At 38.2% G+C, this 23,704-nt stretch overlaps 1 protein-coding gene across 1 annotated transcript in view; it reads right to left on the reverse strand.

Annotated features, from left to right (window-relative positions):
• Positions 1-1,181: 1,181 nt before the first annotated feature.
• Positions 1,182-23,704, reverse strand: part of RAB5C (RAB5C, member RAS oncogene family) — a 49,331-nt gene continuing 26,808 nt past the window's right edge. The window contains exons 2-6 of the mRNA XM_074261560.1: positions 9,894-10,156; positions 4,001-4,152; positions 3,093-3,215; positions 2,506-2,599; positions 1,182-2,080 (exon numbers count right to left, since the gene is read on the reverse strand). Of these exons, the coding sequence (XP_074117661.1) occupies positions 1,965-2,080; positions 2,506-2,599; positions 3,093-3,215; positions 4,001-4,152; positions 9,894-10,059 (651 nt within the window). The 5' untranslated portion in view covers positions 10,060-10,156 and the 3' untranslated portion in view covers positions 1,182-1,964. The remainder of the gene's footprint in view (positions 2,081-2,505; positions 2,600-3,092; positions 3,216-4,000; positions 4,153-9,893; positions 10,157-23,704) is intronic.

The raw sequence follows: 23,704 nt of genomic DNA on the forward strand, positions 1-23,704 counted from the left end.
ATTACTGTAATCAAAGAGCTGAAGTTAAGGCTTTTCTGCCCTTTAAACTTCCTAGTGATAACAAACTCTAATAGAATCAGGGACATCATAATCCTTACATGAGGTTCCTTTAGGGCTGTACTTTTCATTTAAAAAGGTAATATCTATGTTGTACTGTACTTTTCTTTTTTTGAGGCTGTATACTTATTTCAATTTAAAATGTTAATACCTATAACTGTATTTTTCTTTAAAAAAAAAATTTCCAATAACATTTTAATCTGATTCTTCCCCCACTCAGGAGGGTTTCTATCTGCATGGCTTGTTTACCACTCCTGGTGTGAGAACAGCAAGATCAAAAACCAATACTCCCATTTTCCCAGATGAGAACCAGATCCCTTGGTGTAGGCCTGCAAAGCTTTCCAGGAGTTTGCCAGCTCTGGGGATTGTTCTTCAAGAGAATGGATCCAGTACTCCCTTTTTTCACCCTAAACAGAGGTAGTTAATTCCTGCCCCCTCCAACACCTTATATTAAAATTGATTTGATTCCAAGGAGGTCCACCACCACCACCACCACCATTTCCTCCTCCTCCTCCTCCACCAGAGAACAACAGCAGCCATTGGTCTTGAAGTCAGGTTTTTGCAAATATATTTACTTCCAATGAGAGTTAGGAAGCCTTAGAAAAAGAAGGGGTGGGCTAGTCATCAAGGTAACAAGATCCTGCCTAAAGCAGATGTGAAACTCTTTGTTCTTTTGGCTAAACAAGAAGACAACCAACTACTTTCCAAATAGCTCCAAGAAAATAAGGGAAGATTGGGGGGGGGGGGGAGGGGAGAAAGAGTTGGTTAGCATCTTCTGTCACATCAAAAGTTCCAGCAGACTCAAATCTGCTTCTATGGGCAGAGCCCTGGTGAAGAGGGAGTTAAGGAAAAGATAATTCAGTTATCATCTAGGCCCACTTCTCATATGACATTACTTTTTTCTGGCTCAGAATGTGGGAAAATAATTTTCCCCTTCTAAATTGAAAAAAAAAAAAAAATTACACACACACACACACACACACACACACACACACACACACACACATATATATATATACATATATATATATATATATATATATATATAGCATTTTTATTCATCTCAGAAGCTACTAGGATCTGTTTGTAAATAACAGAGAACAATATTAAAACAAAGAGTCAAATTGAGAGGTCGATCGGTGTACTATATTGACAAGATACTGATTGGTTACATGTTGAAGAAAACATACAATACAAAATACAGAAAAAGTTGGTTCGTTCCCTTTCCCCCCACCCCCCCAAATACTCATCATTATGATTTGGTCAAAATAGGGCTCAGAGCCAGAGGTCCAGGTGGTAGCAAGATATTTGGGGAAAGGGTTCTTGGCTGCCATAATAATGCTGTTTCTCTCTGGGCTGTGAGTCAGTGGGGTGGGGTAAAAGAGTAGGGTGGCCCCAATAAGAACCAGCTGAGGGAAAATCCTCCTAGTATCCTTCCCCATCCAGGGTTTTCCTTCTGTCCCAAAATAAACAAAACCCACTCCAAGGTGGTGAGTAAGGATATAATGAGACTGAGGTGCTACCAATACTTCTCCCAATCAGAAAAAGGGACAGGAGGGTTGTAAGCACCTCCCTATCCCCCCCACCCCTAAAAAATACAAGGGTAGGGAGAAGAATTGGGACATGCAGCTACCACCAGAAAAGAATAAGAGGGGTGGGGTAGGAATAGCTGAAGTTCATATATATTAAAAAAGTGACTTAAGACTTAAAATTGAATTAGTATTTGTACAGAAAGGTGCGGGTGGAATAGCTCCCTCCAGCCTACGATCAAAAAATATATGGAGAAATCACGGCAGGCCCCCCCCATGGCGGCGGCTCGCTCTCGTTAAGTGCGATTGGTTAGAGTGGATTCCAGTCAGGTTGTTCAGGCAGGGAGAGGTGGGGGGCAGTGGGCGGGCAATGGGTGCTCAGTTGCTGCAGCACTGGCTCCTGCTGGTTGGGCTGTTTTCCTGGAGGTCCACACCCCGATTCCGGCCCGGGGCACCAGGTGCATTCTGGGGCTCATTCTTGGGCAGCTTCTTGGCTGGAGGGTGAAAGAAAGAGTAACAATTCATGCCAAGAACAGGATGGCTAGCTGAATCCAAATCCCGACACATGAGCTCTGATAGTAGCTGTCAATTTTAAGCTGGTGATTTCAGAGCAAAAGCAAAACTTCTGAGGGGTGATGGCTGGTTCCCAACAAGCTAACAGGGTATTCCGGATCTCTAGATGACATAGGATCCAAATAACTGGAGTACCAGATGAGAAATGGTATAAATGCTCTGAATTATTGGCTTTGTTCTTGGGGTGAAGGCACCAGGGATTATCTATTAAAAGGGCAGATTTTACCTAGAATCAAAAAAAAGGGAATTTGCAAACAGTAAAAGACCTAGAGACCCCAAGACAGGATGGTACTGAGTCCAAAATACAATTTGATATTACAGGAAGGGAGGTTACAAAGAAACTCACCTATTGCCATGAAAATTTCATTCACATTCATTGCTGTCTTTGCTGATGTTTCCATGAACAGCAAGCTGTTATCATCTGCATAGGCTTGTGCTTCCTTGGATAAAAAGAAAGAGAAGCTATCTTGGTTGGAGACTCCAAAGTATCCTCTCCTTACCACCCCCTTACTATTCCCCACCCCCAATTTGTACTTTGGTCTAAATTTTTTGTTCTGCAATAGCCTTTGACTTGAGCAATTTTTGTCTCCTTCCATTACCACTACTCAGCATTCCCATTCATCTTACAAAATATTCATGAGCTTCATTCCCAATCCTACTTGTTTTTCTCCTGTCCCTAGGGAAAGAATAGCACAGACAGCTACAGCTCCAAGGTTTGCTGTCATCCTCAATCCCCTCTTCCCTCCAAGCCCTAGGAAAATCCATTACAAAGAGAAAGGAGACACTAGGGACAAAATTCCCTTTATATGGGGTTAGAGAGTAGAAATAATCTTTCCAGCCTTGACATGCTGCCTTCTTTAAGCCTCTGGGCTCTTACTTTAGACAAGTTTAGGTAAGGGAAAGAAGACACAAGATGAGGGGCCCTTTACTCACTTGGAAATCCACAGCTCTCTTGCTGGCCAGGTCAGCCTTGTTGCCGGCGAGTGCGATGACTATGTTGGGACTAGCCTGCCGTTGCAGCTCTTTCACCCAGTTCTTGGCCCGTGCAAATGTATCCTGGAGGTGGGATAGGGGGACTTACCAAAAGAAAAAGTTCTCCACCACTGAATTTACTACCAAGCAGAAATACTGACTGACATCCCAAAGCCCACCCACTCCTGGGCAGTTGAACTCAAAGTCAAGGAAACCAATGTCTCCCTGACGCAACAAAGAGAAGCAAGAGTGATTTGGAAAGCAAAAAATTTTGGAGTGGAAGACAAACTGCAACCTGTGTTGCTAGCTTTAGTCATTGTATCAGCTGATTTTGCTTAACAGTTTATTTAATCCAAGCCAGAACTAAGAGAGCAGAGGTCTGAAATGACTCAAGTAAAAACAAGAAGCATCAATAATACTTTAAAAACCAAGATGAAAGTTGAGATTAAGGTCATCTTCTGGAACGCCTACTTAAACTATAAATAACAAATAAACTAAAGATTATATACATATATTATGTTAATATTATATTGATTTGGGGCAGCTAAGTGGTACAGTAGATAAAGTACCAGCCCTGAAGTCAGGAGGACCTGAATTCAAATCTGACCTCAGACACTTAACACTTCCTAGCTGTATGACCCTGGGCAAGTCACTTAAACCCAATTGCCTCAGGGGGGAAAAATTAAATTGGTTTAGGGTAGTCTAAATCAAATAGTCCAAGCTCTTCATTCTATAGATGAGGTAACAGGATCAGAGAGGTAAAATGATTTGTTTCAAGTTACAGCTAGTAAATATCAAAGATAGAGGGTCCATCTAGTTCTAGAAATCAAGTTCTATAAGGATGAGGGAAAAAGAAATGATGTTCTTACTGTATTTGTGATGTCGTATACCACAATGGCTGCCTGAGCACCCCGATAGTACATGGGAGCCAGGCTGTGATACCGCTCTTGTCCTGCTGTGTCCCAGATCTCAAACTTGACTGTTGTGTCGTCCAAGCAGACAGTCTGTGTGAGGAAGGCCGCTGAAAGAGAAGCCATCTTATGGGTTATAGGGAAAATAAGACTCACTCACATTGGACACTACAGAGAAGCCCAATATCCTTTACTAATTTTCCAGTAGGAAATGAATTCTCCAGTTGGAATTCTGGAACTGAGGAGTTTGCTGCAAGGGAAGTAAAGGGCTGATAATGAGAAGCCTTTGACTGGAATAAATATGAAGCAGGCAGGAGAAGAAAATGGGTAGCTTGTAATGGGAAAGCAGACTAACCAACCAACCAGGACATGATATGAATGGTTCATAACATATTTGGGGGGGGGGGGGGGGAAAGTATGTGCGCACACATGCATGCATGCATACGTATGGAAGAGAGCAGTTATGAAGGATCCCACAAATGTGGCTAATATGGAATTGATATCCAAAATTACTAAGAAATAATAAGAGCTCCCCTGTCACTCTTGATGAGTTCAGGGTACTTAGGCCTGTTCAACTACATTTTAGATACTGAAAGCACTGGAAGAGAAAACTGCTGAAATTCTGTCAGTGAAATTTGGAGAACAATAGTCCAAAGAAGCAAAGATATCAATGAAAGTCTAATCTATACCAGATATTCACAACAGTACTTTTTGGGATAGTAATGAATTAAAAACTATGCCTGTCAAGGAAGAGTAGTTGAAAAAATATCAACATAACAATATATATCATTGTATGGTTAAAAAAAAGTGGTGAAAAAAAGTGAAAAGAAATTCAGAGAAATGTGGAAAGATACATATGAACTTATGGGGAAAAAAATTAAGCAGACCCAAGAGATCAATCATCACAATGATGATATAAACAAAAAGATTACCAAAAGAAGTTGGATACTGAGTAACAGAAAACCCAATGACTGTCCCAGAGGACAGAAAATTAAAAAAAAAAAAAAAAAAAAAAAATTGCCTCTTTGTTTCATGGCTAGAGGCAGGAAAGACAAGGAATAGGTAAAATTATATCTGTTTCAGTACTAAGAAATTTTTTTTTGATTGCTTTGTCTTGTCAAAAGGTATGTTAAATGAGAGGAGAAGGGCAGAAGGAAGAAAAATGAACATTTATTTTTTTAAAAGAAAAGAATGTGTAAAATGGGAGAGGTTTCTTTCCTCTGGCAAAATTCTAGGACCTATCATTAGAAAGATGGTTAATGAGCACCTAGAAAAGGAATAAGTGATCACAAAATCAGCCTGGCTTTGGCTTTAGCAAAAACAGGTCATAGCATTCTCACTCTTTCTATTGTTGTTTGCTTGCATTTTGGTTTTTTCTCAGTTTTTTTTTTTTTTTCCTTCTTGATCCGATTTTTCTTGTACAGCAAGATAATTGTATAACTATTTATACATATATTGGATTTAGCATATATTTTAACATGTTCTTGTGGAGAAAATAGAAAGAAGTGAGTTACAAGATAGATAATATAATAAGGTAGATTTGGAATTGGTTGAATGGCAGAACCTAAAAACTTGTCATTAATTGATCATGAAGTCTTCATTAACAAAGCTATATAGGATAGCTAATACATTGCATCCAGAAAGATCTTGGCAGGCTAAAATACTGGGCCAACTAAAGAAGATGAAATTCAACAGGAATAAATGTAAAATCTTCTACTTGAATTAAAAAAAACTAACTTCAAATATAAGAGAGGCTTGTATGGTTAGTTGATCTGAAAAAGAACTGAAGGTTTTGGTTATCTGTAAGCTCACTAATGCAATATGGATGTAAGCTAAAATAAAAAAGCTGCACTAAGAAGCAAAGTAACCAGGAATGAGGAGGTGACAGTCTTAATGTCCTCTGCCCTGATCAAACCAAACCACACCAGGAATAAATACTCCCAATTCGGGGAAGACAGATAAACTGAAGAATGCCCAAAGGAGGATACTCAGGAAGTTCTTGTCAACAAATAATTAGCTGAAAGAGCTATGATCTAAAGAAGAGAAGACTGGGGTCTGAGCTCCCTTCAGTTCTTGGAAATTACTTAGAAATGGAATTAGATTTGTTCTGCCTTACCACAGGGGACGGAACTAGAAAAAAGGAGTGGAAATTGCAAAGAGGCAAATTTAAATTTGACATAAAGAACTTCCTGGCAATTAGAATTCCCCATAAGGAGCCTTAGGAGGTAGTAGGCTCCTCCTGGCCAAAGACTTTATGATCAATTAATGATTGTCAAGCATAAGGTGGATGATCACTTGTTCCATATCATGCAAAAAAGATTCATTCTCAGGTCTAGTTTTTACTTCATATTCTATGAATCTATTCCTCTTAATACTTCCTAGCTGATCCCCCTAGGGGAATTTATTATTTCAGTCTAGCATCCTGTCATTCAGATCAGTTGTGGGTCATCAATTCAAATAAAAGAAACATAAAAGTGTCATCTCTTTAGCAGAAGGAACTATAGTAGGTGCAATGGATGCAACACAAAGAAAGAAATAGTACTTGCCTTCAAGAAACTGGTTTTCTGAGGAAGGATACCAAGCATATTTATACAAAGTGAGGTAGAATCTGGGCTGATTCTCAAAGAAAATTTCTGAGAGTCAGAAATGAGTAAGAGTACTCTATATGTACAAATTCAGAGACATCTGTAGAGTGTGAGGAACCATTACTTGTCTAGCTCTGCTGAAGCATAACGTAAACTTAGGTTGGAGTCAGGCTGAAGAGAGCCTTAAAAGCCAGACTAATTTTGTATTTAATTCTGAAAGCAATAGGAAACCACTGAGAGTTTCTGAATGAAGAGAGACATGATCAGAACTATGCCTTGAATAAAGATAGATGGGGTGATATTCTTAATTAGTTGTCACTATACACTTTGTTGGTCCAAGGGCTCTCTCCCCAAGCCTTCAATTCTTCATAGCACATACAATGAGATGCTCAAGTTCTATTACCCAGAAAGCCAAAGGTATGACCCACTGCATTGCTGGATGAACTAGCTAAAAGCATCCCTTTCTTGTAATGCAACAACAGGAAAATCAATAATATCTAAACAGCAAGACCGTTAGACATAGATTTTGCAACTCTAGTATAATTAGGTACTTCCTTACTTGAACATGAGGAAAATATAGTCATCTGGATTCTCACCACTAGGGTGAGCATGTACTCTGAGGGAGATACCAGAAACTTAGAACATACACAATCACTTTTGAGCCAAAGGATTCATGGCCAAAGCAGCTTTGTTCAAAAGGCTGGTTGTCTTCTTCCTTTTCCTTCTCTTACCCCACCCCTACTCTCTTCCCCAAAGGACGTAGGGTGCCACCTCATTTCCCCATCTCTTCCTCTTGAACCAAGTGCTGAGGAAGCATCAGGAAAACTGCTGATAGGACTGGTTTGTGTCTCCAGCTGTCTAAAAGTCTCTTACTAACTTACTTACCAAGAAGGGAAAAGATAGTAACTCAAATCCGGACAATCTTAAACTCTGTCATGAATGCCACTCCTGGGGCACAGGTCACTGAGAAATAATTCCTTAGAAGGGGATATGAGAGCCTCATATCCTAAATGCTGACTGTCAGCTGGGGTGGAGAAAACTGCTCACATGGACTTAAGCTCACATAGCTTAAAAGATGGGGTAAAGGTCACCTTCAGGAAACCTAGCCCTCTTCTAATGCACCAGGCAAATTTTGGGAAATGAATGCCTGTGGTTGGGACAAGGAGAAGAGGTAGTTTGTTGGTCTAGGATCAATGGTCTAGAAATGTTTTTCTAGAGAGTAGCCTAGAGAAGAACCAGGATTTCTGCACACTTTTTCTAAGTGTTCTGTTCCCGGGACAGAAAATTCCTACGAATTCTCCCTGTCCTCTCCCTACCACCCCTTCCACTTCCTCTGGCTGGCACTTTGCTTCTACCATAGTTATCTTATTTGTCTTCTATCTTCTCTAAACTATGTTTAGATCTCCCTTACTCATTGAGAGAAAAAAAAGCCTTCTGCCTACCCCACCTCACTTTTTTTTTTTTTTTTGGAGGCAATTGGGGTTAAGTGACTTGCCCAGGGTCGCACAGCTAGGAAGTGTTAAGTGTCTGATACCAGATTTGAACTCAGGTTCTCCTAACTTCAGGGCTGGTACTCTATCCACCTCACCAACTACCTGCCCCTGACTATTTTTTAAAATACTAGATTAGTATAGTCCAAGGCTCAGTCTTTATATCTTTCCTCCCTTGTTCTACTCTAAGTTCATGGTTTCATAGCTATCACCCCTAAGTAGAAGATTCCCAAATCTGCTTCTAGCATTGACCTATTTCTACTCCAGATCTAAATTTTCAAAAATTTGACATCTTTACCTATATCTTCTACTTGTATATAAGTTTAAGCATATTTAAAAATGAAATTATCTCCTAACCCCTGCCCTTTTTTCCCTTACCTGACTTCCCTATTTTTGTTAATGGCATCATTATTCTCTTTATCAGCTAGGCTCCTAACCGCAGAGTGGCTACTCCCATATCTACTAATTCCACCTCATTCCCAGCCTTTACATTTTTTACTGCCATAAACCTAGCTCACACAGGCTCTCCTAGATTTTCCTTAGCAAGCAGCTACATGGGAAGAGAACTGACTGTAAAGTCAGAAGACCTGAGTTCAGATCCCCCTTCTGATGCTTGTACCTGTGAGACGTTGAAGAAGTCATTTCACCACACTAGGCCTCATTTTCCTCATCTATAAAAGGAAGAGGTCAGACCAGATGTCCTGAGATGCCTCTTAGCTTTAAATCCTATGACTACTCCAAAAGTATTTTTAATTGGTGTCCCTGTTTTGGGTGTTTTCTCACAGTAATCCATTCTACCAATGTCTGATTAATCTCCAAAATGTACAGATTTGATGATGTCACTTTTCATGGTTCTCTATTGCTACCAAATGAAAGTCAAAATCCACCCTGCCATTTGAAACCTTCTACAAGGTGGACCCAACTCCCTTTCAACATTTGATGCCATTTTCTTTCTGTATTCCAAATGAAACTCTCAATTGCTGAAAACATCCTTCTCAGTGCTTTCCTGCTTCTGGCCTTATATTTAATTCATTCCCCATGCAAGGAATAACTGTCTCCTTGCACCTGATGAAAATATGCTTTCTTCAGGGCCCATAAAAAACCATTCACCCTCTTCCATTAAGTGTTCCGTTAAGTCTCTCACCAAACCAGAAGGCTTCTCTTCCCTTCTTGACCTGATCCAAATGTTTTATGATGCCTAAAATCTAGGAAGGAAAGTAAATCTACATGTCTATTATACAAGGAAGCATATGAATTCCTTGAGAACAGGGATTCTATCTTATTCTTTAAATCTTCTCCAACCCAGTACATTGCACATGCTAAGTATGCAATGCTTGTTGCAGGGATGAATGAAAACATTCTTCATTTTGTGTACATCCTGGTTAGTTTTGGCCAATTCTTTAAAATACTGTCCCTTAGGATTTACTGTTTTAATTCATACCAAGGTTCTGACTTCTATTGTATGCATGTTGCTCCGTTTCCTATAGTTTCCTCTGTGTCTATGTTCTCCCTCATCCCAAATCTCAGGAACGACTCCCCAAATTTGCATTTGTGATGAATTCAAGTGAAGGGTCATTCATGACATGATAGAAAGGTGAATAGTGGGTTTAAAGAGGTTACTGATATAGAGGAAGGGAGCCAAGCATTAAGAACAGCTCTGGAAAGGAGCCAGAGTTTCCTCCCTACAAAACTTTTCTTCTTACTTGGCTACTGGACATCTTGAAGTCTGTTCTACCATTCCCACTCCCCAGTCAGATTCCCTTTGGCCAAGCTTACCTCCAATTGTGCTCTCCTGGTATTCATGAAACTGTCCCTTGACGAAGCGGAGAACAAGGCTGGACTTGCCCACTGCTGACTCCCCCAGTAAGACCAGTTTAAATTGGCAGATTTTGTTGCCAGCAGCTGGTCCATTGGGTCGTGCTGCACCTCCCCGACCCGCCATGGCCCGTCCCACAGCAGTGGCACCAATGAGCGTGGGGTTTGGGGTGGGAGGCCAATACTGAGTGCAGAGGCACTTAGTGGGGAGAGGAGGCCTCCAGCTGCAGAGGAGAAGAGATAGGGAGAATAGAATTAATTCAAAGGAAAAGACTACTCACTAAAGCTCTTCCTCTATAGTCTTCTCTTCCCTGTATGTTTATATTGAAATCCCACCATACTTCCCTCTGAAATCAGAAGATTTCTGAGATTTATACTCCACACACATGTCTTCATAGCATCTCAGAAACAGAGAGAGAGCCTCAGGGATTATCAGATGGAAAAAAATTGAGGTACTGAGTTTCAAGGCAAGAAAAACCAGAAGTCCCAGCTTTCCTGACTCCTAACCTTAGGGCTCTCCAAAGGATACTGCTTCTGAATCCTAATTCATTCCAATGTTTAAGTACCTACTACATGCAAAACCATGATGCTTCCCACTAGAAATACAAAAGAAAACAAAATTGTACCTGCCCTCAAGGATATTCCAATGGAGAGAAAGAGCACTAAGAAAGGTAAGTATATATAAAATGAACAAAGTGCACAAGTATGAGCGCGGGTGCGCAAACACACACACACACACACACACACACACACTCCCCCCCCCACACACTTCTGGGGAAAAGTCACTAGGAATCTGAGTGGAGAGATAAGGGAATTTAGGATAGGACTTGTCTTAAAGGGACATTTGAATGTGAATAAGAGGCCAAAGAGAAAAGTATTCCAGTCCTGCCTACATGTAAGTCTATCTCCATAAAAGATTCTGTATTCTTTCTCTTCTCTTCACACACATTGCAACCATTCTCACCTCACTTCTTACTTGGACTCAAGACCTACATTGCTAGTCTAATTTATGGTCCCTGCTGCTGCTGCCAAACCAATATTCCTAAAGCATGAGACTGATCATATTATTCCTCAACTTAAAAAGCTGCAGGAGTTCCCTAGAACTTTTAGGACAAAACACAAACCTCTTAGTTGAGCATTTATAGCCCTTCATCTAATTCTACCATATTTTCCCAGAGTTACTGCGTATTACTTCTTTGAACATCTGGGCTGCCTGCAGTTTCCAGGGCAAAATATTTATATCTCCCAATTTTACACCAACTTCATTTCCCATACTTATAATGCTCTTTTTCCTCATCTCGGCATTCTGTAATTCCTGGTTCCTTTCAGGGCTCAGTTCAAGTGCAACCTCCTATAAAAGATCTTTCCTGATTCGACCAATAGTGTTAATATCCCTCTCCTTCCTCTCCTCCAGAAGTTTTATATTAATTCTATATATATTTTATGTTTTATCTGTTTATATAGTCTTACTCCTACTTAGGCTCTTTGAGGGCAGGAAATGCATGATTTGTCTTTTCATTCCTAGTGTCTGGTATATGCACTGGTTCGGCTCACTATATAAAACTTCAGCCCACCATTCGCCACTTGTTGTTCAAGTCACATACAACTCTGTGATCCTGTGGACTTTGTCCATGGATTTTCCTTACAAAAGTGGTTAGCCATTTCCTTTTCCAATTTGTCCCCATTTTACACACAAGGAACTAAGGCAGACTGATGTTAAGTGACTTCCTCAGGGTCACACAGATAGCAAGCATCTTAGCCCAAATTTGCACTCTGATTTTCCTGACTCCAGGCCTACAATTTTGTCCACTTTACCATCTGCCATATACTCACAGCATCTGAATTGAGTCCTATAAATTAGGGGTGAGAGATGGGAACTATCATATTAAGACTATCTAGCAAAAAGCCCTTTGATGTTCCATTATTGTAGGTACCATCTGAAAGCAGTACACCTCAGTCAATAGAAATAAATCCTCATGGATATAAGCAATTCATCTTCAATAGAAATAAGGGTTATAGCACTAGCTAAAATGTCTGCTGTTTACTCTTTTTGTAGTAGCAAAGAATTGGAAATTGAGTAGATGCCTATCAGTTGGGGAATGAGTGAATTAGTTATGGTATATGAATGAATAGAATATTATTGTTCTATAAGAAATGATTACACAAAAGCCTGGAAAGGCTTGCACAAACTGATGCTGAGTGAAGTGAGCAAAACCAGGAGAATATTGTGCACAGTAACAACAGATTATGTGATAATCGACTTTGATGGATTTGGCTCTTCTCAACAATGCAATAATTCAAGGCAATTCCAAAAGATTTGGTATGGAAAATACCATGTGTATCCAGAGAGAGAACTATGGAGACTGAATGTGGATTGAAGCATAGTATTTTCACCTTCTTTGTCTGTTTTTTCTTTCTTGTGGTTATTTTCCCTTTAGATCTGATTTTCCTTGTACAAAATAACAAATATAGAAATATGTTTAAAAGGATTGTACATATTTAACCTATATTAGATTGCTTTCTGTCTTGGGGAGGGGGGAAGGGAACAGAAGGAGAGAGAAAAAAGTTGGAACACAAAGTCTTTATAAACATGAATGTTGAAAATTATCTTTATAAAAGTTATAAAAAAATTTTTAAATGTCTCCTGCTCATTCATAGGAAAAAAAAAAAAAAATCTGTCAGCCTCTGGGGAACTGCATTTCCCATTTCCAAGTACTCAGAGCACAATTTCCCTTATTCTCTTAATTTCATAAAGGATCAAAAGTTTTACACATACATTCAATTACAAAAAATGCATACATATTCAATTCAGACTTGACTGGCAGTCAAAATTGCTACCAAATCTCCTTTTATATAGAGGATCTGCATTCTTGTTTTCCACAGGCAGCACCGGGCACAGAACGGCACAAGGAGTGCATAGGTGAGTGGAGTGGATGTGTAGGAAGCATAAATCTTACACTGCAAGAACTATACTACTCAAATAATAAAGATTCAACACAAGCCAATGTTCTAGGGAGTAACACATGCATATAAGAAGTCTGAAATAATTTTCATCTTCCAACAAAGGGGCTGTCACGAAAGTGATATGAAGCTTATCTCCAAAAATCCCATCAGACTGTTATTTAAGGTCTCAATTAGACATGTCCAAAGTAGAGATTTTGTCCCAAAGATTCTTTAAACCAAACAATTTGAAGAAAAAAGTTTTAAGATTTCAGTGTTCTATCTTCCTCCCAAAATGCTATATAGGGTAGGCAAGGAAGCTTTCAGTAAACCCTTAGATTTCTTCCTCACCCAGAACAGTACTCTAAATATGGAATATTAATAGGCCCCAATAAATTACTCACTATATGTGAATAAAGTGTTTATTAAATTGAATATTTATGCATTACAGATCAAAAATCACTCAACATAATGGAAAATTCTGGGCATTTTAACATTTCTCTAGCACTCTAGTCAAAGAATATTAATTGTTTTGTAACCTAGATTATGGCAAATAGATATGGACCACTTTAGACCCTGTTTTAGAGTCAAAGTTTAAATCATATTTAGATAAGTGGTTAGGAATAATAAAAAATGCATCCAAGGTCACCTAAAAGGCTTAAGAGTATTAGAAAGATTCATATCACCTCCCAATCCTAGAAAAGATATATATATATATATATAGATCCCCTCAATGAGGTTAGATAATTGTAACCCCCATATCACTGCTCACTGGAGAATACAAGCTTTCATAACATAAAACCAATCACAAAAGAAAGGCCTAATGCCCTAGAGAAGGGAAATGTTAACTCTCTGTACATTTTTTTAAAAAAATTGTCAGCTTGTTCTTTTTATTGTTCTTTTTTTTTTTAAATTATTTACCAGATATATGCATGGGTAATTTTACAGCATTGACAGTTGCCAAACCTTTTGTTCCAATTTTTCCCCTCCTTCCCCCCACCCCCTCCCCCAGATGGCAGGTTGATCAATACATGTTAAATATGTTAAAGTATAAATTAAATACTATGTTAGGATTACCAGGTGAGAACTCAGGTTGTCTGGACAGTGACAAGGTGAGAATTCAGGTTGACTTGACAGTTCTCTGGCTCAGACCTTTGGTTAGGGCCTTTAAAGGGAGTTTACACCTTAGGAATTCTAGGAGGAGCAAGCTCATTGGTTGAAGTAATGTTTCCCAAAAGCCCTTGCGTTATCCCACGCCCATTCTCTGGGAGGATAAAAGAAGGACAGCATTGGGTCTGAGAGAAGGGACTCTGGGATAAAGTCTTGACGCCAGGCAGGCTGAAAGGAGACCAATCTGATTTGAGAAAGGACAAGAGTTGGAGGAGATTCAGAGCTCCCAAGAAACCTGTGCACAGAGGAAAAGATTTTACAGATCTCTTCCCAGAGAAGGATTATAATTGAGCAGACTATCAGACCCTCACAATTCAAAAACTTTACAATACTATACACACACACACACACACACACACACACACACATATATATACACACATGTCCAAACAGTTATTTTGCTGTCTGTACATTTTTAAATATCAAAAAACAAGGGGCAGATAGGTGGTGCAATGGATAGAGCACCAGCCCTGAATTCAGGAGGACCCGAGTTCAAATCTGGTCTCAGACACTTAACACTTCCTAGCTGTGTGACCCTGGGCAAGTCACTTAACCCCAGCCTCAGGAAAAAAAAAATAAATCAAAAAACATACTTCCTTAAGTCTTTCTTCTACATGCTTTTAAACAAGGAAGCTGCCCATCCTGGCTTCTGGATCAAGCAATAAATATGTATTAAACACCTAAGTGCCAGAGGTAGGGGCATAAATACAAAAACAAGTACTGTCAAATGATCCAGTCCCTTTAAAAGCTTTATATTCTAATGAAGGGGGGGGGGGGAAGAGGGGATAGAAAGTTACAACACATTTATAGATGAATAATTGCAAGATATATACAAAATAAATGCAGAGAAAAGGGAGGAGGCTGACTAATGGCTGTAGGAATTAGGAAAGACTTCTTGAAGGAAGTGGCACTTGAACCAAAGCTTGAAGAAAGCTAGAGATTCGAGAAAGGATACCATTCCAGGTATGAGAGAGAACCTGTGCAAAGGAAAGTAATGTGTATGAGGAATAACAAGTAGGCCATTTTGGCAGAAGAATAGAACATAGTGGGGGGGGGGGGGGGCCTAGAAAGATAGGCTGGAACCAAACTATAAAGGGATTTAAATGCCAGACAGAAATTTGTATTTTATCCTAATAGCAATGAAGAACCACTGAAGCCTCTTGAGGGGAAAAATGGTCTTGCACATGTTGAGTTGGGAGATCCCAAGTGGAATACCAGGGGAGATCTATCTAGCAGACAAGTAGATAAGTGATGTTCAGATAGATTTGAAAGAAGAGGGGGCTAGATATGTAGCTATGGAAGCCATTTGCCTAAAAATGACAATTATTTAGCTGAACAGAATAGGATAGCGAGAACAGAGCAGGTCAGAGCCCTGAAATGTTAGGAACAGGGGCTGAGAAGAGGTAAGAGGAGAATTTTGAAAAGGAAAAGAAAGAATATTTACAAAGAGAGGGTAGTTAATGTAAAATGCTGCAGAGTCAAGAAAGAAGAAAAATGAGAAAAGACAATTAGATTTAGCAACTGAGAAATCACTGGTGACTAAAGAGTAGTTTCTGTTAACTAGCAGGAATGGGGATCAGAATGAGTGGTGACTGGAGGCAACAGGTACATGAAGTCCTTCTAGGAGTTTGGCTGGGAAAAGGAAGAGAAATATAGGATAATAAGACAGGACTGAGGGAACTAAGTGTGGTTCACAACATAGTATTTTCACTCTTTTAGTTGTTTGCTTGCATTTTATTTTCTTTCTCATTTTTTTTTTCTGGTCTGATTTGATTTTTCTTGTGCAGCAAGATAATTGTATAAATATATATGCACATATTGGACTTAATATATACTTCTACCATGTTTAACATATATTAGGCTACTTTCCATCTGGAGGAGGGGATGGAGGACGGGATGGGGAAAATGGAACACAATGTTCTGCAAGGGTTAATGTGAAGAATTATCCATGAATATTTTTGAAAAATAAAAAGCTTTAATAAAGAAAAAAAAATACAGAATAATAGTTTTAAGGAATAGTAAGGTTTGTTTTTTTGTTTTTGTTTTTTTAATGAAATGCTTGAAAGAGAGAATAAGTCCCCGAAAAGCAGAGGTTGAAAATTATAGATAGAGGGTATGATCTAAGGGACATGCAGCTAGAAAAAATTGGGGAATTCTAATAAGAGTTATTCTGTCTTGAATCTTTTATAATCAAGTTAATTTTTTAAAGCGGCTTCAGGAAAAATAATTCACTAATAATTCACTAACCCAAACAACTGCCTTTCTGGACCTTAAACTTAAACATTCTAGAAGAGATAAGGATCTCTTTATATAAAGGAGAATGCAAGAATAGGATTTCCAGTCTTCTTGTCCCTAGGGTAGATATGAATCCCACATCTGACCAGTTAAACTATAAATTTCCTGAGGACAGGGCATGCTTCTTGTTCCTCATTCTCTTTCCTTCATACTTAGTAAAATATTGAATACTTTATACATGTTTATACATGTAAACATGTATAAAGAGTATACTTGACTTTTTCTCCATAAACTACCTATTTCAGAAGGAAGAAAACTGGAAATCTCTGAATTATCCTTGCTGTTGTGAGGGAAGAGTAGTGTGGCTAACAAAATCATTTATATCCAGTTTTGAATTTATTGAGTTGAATTTTGTGGGGCTTTTTGAGGGGAGCAAAGGAAGCAAATTAATCAGTCCAGTTAGTTTTGGCTCAGACCTTTAGAAAGAATCACCTCAGCATACAATGAGGTAAGTTCTCAGCAGTATGTAACACCTAAGAATTTTAAACATATATACATCTACAAATTGGACTCAGATAGATGGACCCAATCAGAGAGCTGATGAGACAGACTAAGTAATCTGGTAATAAGAAACCTTTCAGGATCATAGAAGAGGAAATCCCCAACTCTAACAAGAAATCTTTTTTTTTTGTTCAGAAACCAAGAAGCTAGCTGTAGGTGATGATCACTTAGCTAATAAAACCAAATTTTAAAGAAATTAACAGCCTCCTACTCTGTCAGAAAAAAAAAAATCCCTATCAAAACAAGTAGGTCTTTAAACCCTCATTAAGGGATCAAACTTTTCATTCTCTTTCCTAGTTTATTAAAAAATTAATAATAATAATGTCATAAAAAAGATAATTAGAAAACATAGAATCATAAATTGAGAACATGGAAAAGATTTTAGAGGTCACCTAGTCCAATGCTCTTCATTTTATAAATGACAAAATGGCAGCCCAGAGAAGTTAACTTATCTCTGACTGTATATAACCTTAATCATTCCCTGTGCCTTAATTCTCCTATACCTATTCTTCATTCTTAGGATACTCTCCAACACTTTTCTCAGGCCACTACCATAGCTCTGAATTCACTTTCTTCCCTCCAATTTTGACTCTGGTTAACAGTTTAACTTCATATTGTCTATTCTGCAATCCCTTGCCCCACTCTGTCCTGTTACAGGACCTTACTCTGCATTACTCCTACTGATATGGTGCAGCCCTGAAGGATACAACAATAATCCTAATATCACAGCCTTGGAAGTGATATAATTGGTAACGATATATTTCTTCCCCTAAGTTATCCTGCCCCAATTTACTCTATATGAGCAGGATGCTATGGCTATAAATATTGCTGGTTGTCAAATTACCTGTTGGTCAATGATAACTGTTTCTGAGACTAATGAGCAATAATAATGAGGCACTTAAAGTTGATGCAAGTGCAGAAAAAAATTGGGTATCCACCACTTGATCTAGTGATGTTTCAGACCTAAAGACCACCTCCAGAAGCCCCCCCCCTCTCTTCCCCGCCCAACTATGTCCAGAGAATTATGGGTATGGTACCTGCACACAAGGTAAGAACCAGACTAACTCCTCAACTCCACTTCTAAGCCATAAAATTAGCATATCAGTGACATGAAGCACCTGGTTTCTCTCATTTTTTCCCCCTATAAATTTAACTTCTTGCCCCTGGTTCTTTGCTAACTTCTTTTGGAACTTAGCCCGCTTTAATGGAAGTTACAATTAAAAGAAACTTTGCACTCTGACTTATGGGTTTGAATCTGCAAATACTTTTGAGACAGCTCACAACACCAGTCTGGAACCCCAACTTTTTTGGGGTCCCCTTGAGCCCCAACACTACCATCTGTTGCCTTTTCCTACTTGCAACCAATGAATGCAAGTTGAAGAAAGCCTCCAACGAGGTACACTTCAATTGTATGTTATTCAATTTTAGATTGGTAATACATTGCATCTAGGCAATACTTTTATTCTTCCCTAATTGATCTCCTATCCTTCTCCCCCCAGAAGCTATTCCAAACTTCTATTCTCTAAACCTTCCAAAGATTAGGATCTAGAATTATACACCGAGAAAAAAGAGGCCATTCATTATAACCTCCCTCTTCTCCCTTCTCTTATTTCAAAACCCTTTAACATTCCCAAGACTTACTTCCCCCCCACCCCAGCCGCCTCCAGTCTCAGATAATGAAAAGCCCTTATCCTTACCAAGATCAACCCAACATATGCCCTCGATCTAAGGAATGAGTTTCCTCCCATCTCCAGCACTGTATCCAAATTATCTTCAATTTCCCCCCACCAAATATTACTACACTCGTCAGTTTCTTCTGTGCTGCTTTTAAATTTGCCCAGGTCTCCCCCCCCCCTTTAGTCACCAGAACCTATCATGCCCTCCCTCCTCTCTATCCTTCAGCCAAACTTTTAGCTGTCTACACAAGTTGCCTCCTCCACTTCCTCTCTCCCCACAAATGTTCTGCCCTTTCCAACCAATCTGGCTTCAGATCTCATCATTCATTCAACTGCAAAGTTACCAATAATCTTTTATAACTACCAAATCTGTTGACCTTCAATTGATCCTTATCCTTCTTTGACCAGAATTCTCCTAACTAGGTAGTCTCCTGACTTTTACTAGCTTCCTTCCTACTTGTCTGATCACTCCTCTTCTTTATTACCTATATCACACACCCTCACTGTAAATGTGTCCCAGGTTTCAGTCCTGGGCCCATTTCTCTTTTCTTTCTATGCTCTTAGAATACTCAATTTCCAAGGGTTTATAATTATTATTTCTTTGCTGATTATTTCACCAGGGCCATTTACCCATATCCAACTGCCAACTAGCTATTTCAAACTGAAGATCCCAGAAATATCTGAGATTTCTATCCAAAACAGGTTCTCTTACAAAATTTTCTAGTTCTATTGATAGTATCATTATTTTTTCAGTGTCCCAGATTTGAAACCTTGAAGTTATATTCTCAATTCTTCACTCTTACCCATCCCTTATGTCTAGTAAGTCACCAAATGCCGCTATTTCCACAGTACTTCACAATCCAAATCCTTCTTCATATTCAATTGCCACCTAAGTTCAGGACTTCATCAACCTACTACATGGACTATCTCAATGGCCTCTTAATTATTTTCCCTGTCTCATGTTTCCCTCCCTCTCTTTCCCCACTTCAATCTATCCTGTCCAACCAGAGGGGGCAAAGTGGATTTCCTAAAGCATAGGTCTGACTTTGTCACTCCCTTATTCAACAATAACCAGTGGCTTTTAAGACAAAGCATGAACTCTGGCTTTAAAACTTCTCTCTCCTGCCTAATTATACAAAGGTCCTCTTCCTACATTTTATGGTGGTTCATAACCAAAATGACCTTTCTGTTCTCATACACAAATACCCCATCCTCCATATTCCAGACTTTGAAGGGCCATCCTCCATACTTGACAGGTTTTCCCTCTTCAAGTCTGCCTAAAAGAATCCCTCACTATTTTTTAAGACACAGCTCAAGCATTTAAGGCTACATAAAGTGCTTCCTCTTCAACATGCTTGTATATATTCACGCATGCACAATTCCCAAAAACAGTGTAAGTGCTTTGAAAGCAGGGTCTGCAGATGGATTTACATGTGAATTCTACCAAACATTTAAAGAACAATTAACTCCAATGTTATATAAACTATTTGAAAAAAATAGGGATTGAAGGACTTCTACCAAATTCCTTTTGTGATACAGACATGGTATTGGTACCTAAACCAGGTAGGTTGAAAACAGAGAAAGAAAATTATAGACCAATCTCCCTAATGAATATTGATGCTAAAATCTTAAATAAAATATCAGCAAAAAGATTGCAGAAAATCACCCCCAGAATAATACACTATGACCAAGTAGGATTTATACCAAGAATGCAGGGCTGGTTCAATATTAGGAAAACTATTAGCATAATCAACTATATCAATAATCAAATTAACAAAAACCATATGATCATCTCAATAGATGCAAAAAAGCATTTGAGAGAATCCAACATCCATTCCTAATAAATACACTTGAGAGTATAGGAATAAATAGACTATTCCTTAAAATAATCAGGAGCATATATTTAAGTATCATATGTAATGGGGATAAACTGGAACCTTTCCCAGTAAGATCAGGAGCGAAACAAGGTTGCCTACTATTCAATATTGTATTTATTAGAAATGCTAGCCTCAGCCCTTTTCATAGTGGCTAGAAACTGGAAAACAAATGGATGTCCATCAATTGGAGAATGGTTGGGTAAATTATGGTATATGAATGTTATGGAATATTATCGTTCTGTAAGAAATGACCAACAGGAGGAACACAGAGAGGCTTGGAGAGACTTACATCAAATGATGCTGAGTGAAACGAGCAGAACTAAGGTATCATTATACACTTCAACAATGGTACTGTATGAGGATGTATTCTGATGGAAGTGGATATCTTCAACATAGAGAAGAAGTAATCCAATTCCAATTGATCAATGATGGACAGAATCAGTTACATCCAGAAAAGGAACACTGGGAAATGAGTGTAAACTGTGAGCACTGTTTTTTTTTTTGTTTTTTTTTTGGTTTTGTTTTGTTTCTCTTCCCAGATTATTTTTACCTTCCAAATACAATCCTTCCTTTGCAACAGCAACAACAACAAAATTCAGTTCTGCACATATATATTGTACCTAGGATATACTATAAGATATTTAATATGTATGGGAATGCCTGCCATCTAGGGGAGGGGGTGGAGGGAAGGAGGGGAAAAACTCGGAACAGAAGGGAGTACAAGGGATAATATTGTAAAAAAAAAAAAAAAAAAAAAAAATTTACCTATGCATATGTACTGTCAAAGAAAATGCTATAATTATAAAAATTAATAAAAAAGAAAAAAAAAGAGAGACATAATCACTGGGAAAAAAAAAGAAAAGAAATGCTAGCCTCAGCAATAAGAGTGGAGAAAGAGATTAAAGGAATTAGAATAGGTAATGAGGAAACCAAACTCTTTGCAGATGATATGATAGTATACTTAGAGAACCCTAGAGATTCTACTAAAAAGCTATTAGAAATAATTCACAACTTTTGCAAAGTTGCAGGATACAAAATAAATCCACATAAATCCTCTGAATTTTTATACATCACCAACAAAATCCAACATCAAGAGATACAAAGAGAAATTCCACTCAAAATATACTGTCTCTAGTATAAAATATTTGGGAATCTATCTACCAAAGGAAAGTCAGGAATTATATGAGCAAAATTACAAAATACTTGCCACAAAAATAAAGTCAGATTTAAATAACTAGAAAAACATTAAGTGCTCTTGGATAGGCCAAGAGAATATAATAAAGATGACAATACTCCCTAAACTAATCTATTTATTTAGTGCTATACCAATCAGACTCCCAAGAAACTATTTTAATGACCTAGAAAAAAAAATAACAACAAAATTCATATGGAAGAACAAAAGGTTGAGAATTTCAAGGGAATTAATGAAAAAAAAAAAAAAAAGTCAAATGAAGGTGGCCTAGCTGTACCTGATCTAAAACTATATTATAAAGCAGCAGTCACCAAAACCATTTGGTATTGGCTAAGAAATAGACTAGTTGATCAGTGGAATAGGTTAGGTTCACAGGACAATCTAGTGTTTGACAAACCCAAAGATCCCAAATCTTGGGATAAGAATTCATTATTTGACAAAAACTGCTGGGAAAACTGGAAATTAGTATGGCAGAAATTAGGCATGGATCTGCACTTAACATCACATACCAAGATAAAATCAAAATGGGTCCATGGTTTAGGCATAAAGAATGAGATCATAAATACATTAGAGAAACATAGGATAGTTTACCTCTCAGACTTTGGAGGAGAAAGGAATTTGTGACCAAAGAAGAACTAGAGATCATTATTGAACACAAAATAGGAAATTTTGATTATATCAAATTAAAAAGCTTTTGTACAAACAAAACTAATGCAAACAAGATTAGAAGGGAAGTAACTAACTGGGAAAACATTTTTGCAGTTAAAGGTTCTGATAAAGGCCTCATTTCCAAAATATATAGAGAACTGACTAATTTATAAGAAATCAAGCCATTCTCCAATTGATAAATGGTTAAAAGATATGAACAGACAATTTTCAGATGATGAAATTGAAACTATTTCCACTCATATGAAAGAGTGTTCCAAATCACTATTGATCAGAGAAATGCAAATTAAGACAACTATGAGATACCACTACACACTTGTCATATTGGCTAAGATGACAGGAAAAAATAATGATGAATGTTGGAGGGGATGTGGGAAAACTGGGACACTAATACATTGTTGGTGGAGTTGTGAAAGAATCCAACCATTCTGGAGAGCAATCTGGAAGGAATTATGCCCAAAAAATTATCAAACTGTGCATACCCTTTGATCCAGCAGTGCTACTACTGAGCTTATATCCCAAAGAAATAGTAAAGAAGGAAAAGGGATCTGTATGTGCCAAATGTTTGTGGCAACCCTTTTTTATAGTGGCTAGAAATTGGAAAATGAATGGATGCCCATCAATTGGAAAATGGTTGGGTAAATTGTGGCATATGAATATTGTGGAATATTATTGTTCTGTAAGAAATGACCAGCAGGATGAATATAGAGAGGCTTGGAGAGACTTACATAAACTGATGCTGAGAAATGAGCAGAACCAGGAAATCTTCAACAACAATCCTGTATAAGGATGTATTCTGATAGAAGTGGATATCTTCGACAAAGAAAAGATCTAATTCAGTTCCAATTGATCAATAATGGGCAGAATCAGCTATACCAGAGAAGGAACACTGGGAAATGAGTGTAAACTGTTTGCATTTTTGTTTTTCTTCCCAGGTTATTTTTACCTTCTGAATCCAATTCTTCCTATGCAATAAGAACTTCAGTTCTGCACACATACATTGTATTTAGGATATACTATAACATATTTAACATGTATGGGACTGCCTGCCATCTAGGGGAGGAGTGGAGGGAAGGAGGGAAAAATTTTGGAACAGCAGTGAGTACAAGAGATAATGTTGTAAAAAATTATCTATGCATATGTACTGTCAAAAAAAAAGTTATAATTATAAAATTAATTTAAAAAAAGAAAGAAAGAAAGCAGGGTCTGTTTAGACATTTAATAAATGCTTTATAAGTATGTGAGTTAAAGTTCAAATTGAATTCCTCGATGCTAAAGTCAGCCTTTTCCCTACTGCTGTGTGCAACCTCCATCTCTTCAGCTAGCACAGAAGCAGCTGGTTACAATTTCTCCCTGGACCCTTGTACTGCCTTCCACGGCTAAATCTACACATTTGAGAGCATGCACAAACACACACCCAGCACTTTTTTATAATCTACTGCCTCGTGGTTTTTC

The sequence above is a fragment of the Sminthopsis crassicaudata genome, chromosome 4 (genome assembly GCF_048593235.1).
Source record: "Sminthopsis crassicaudata isolate SCR6 chromosome 4, ASM4859323v1, whole genome shotgun sequence".
NCBI lineage: Eukaryota > Metazoa > Chordata > Mammalia > Dasyuromorphia > Dasyuridae > Sminthopsis > Sminthopsis crassicaudata.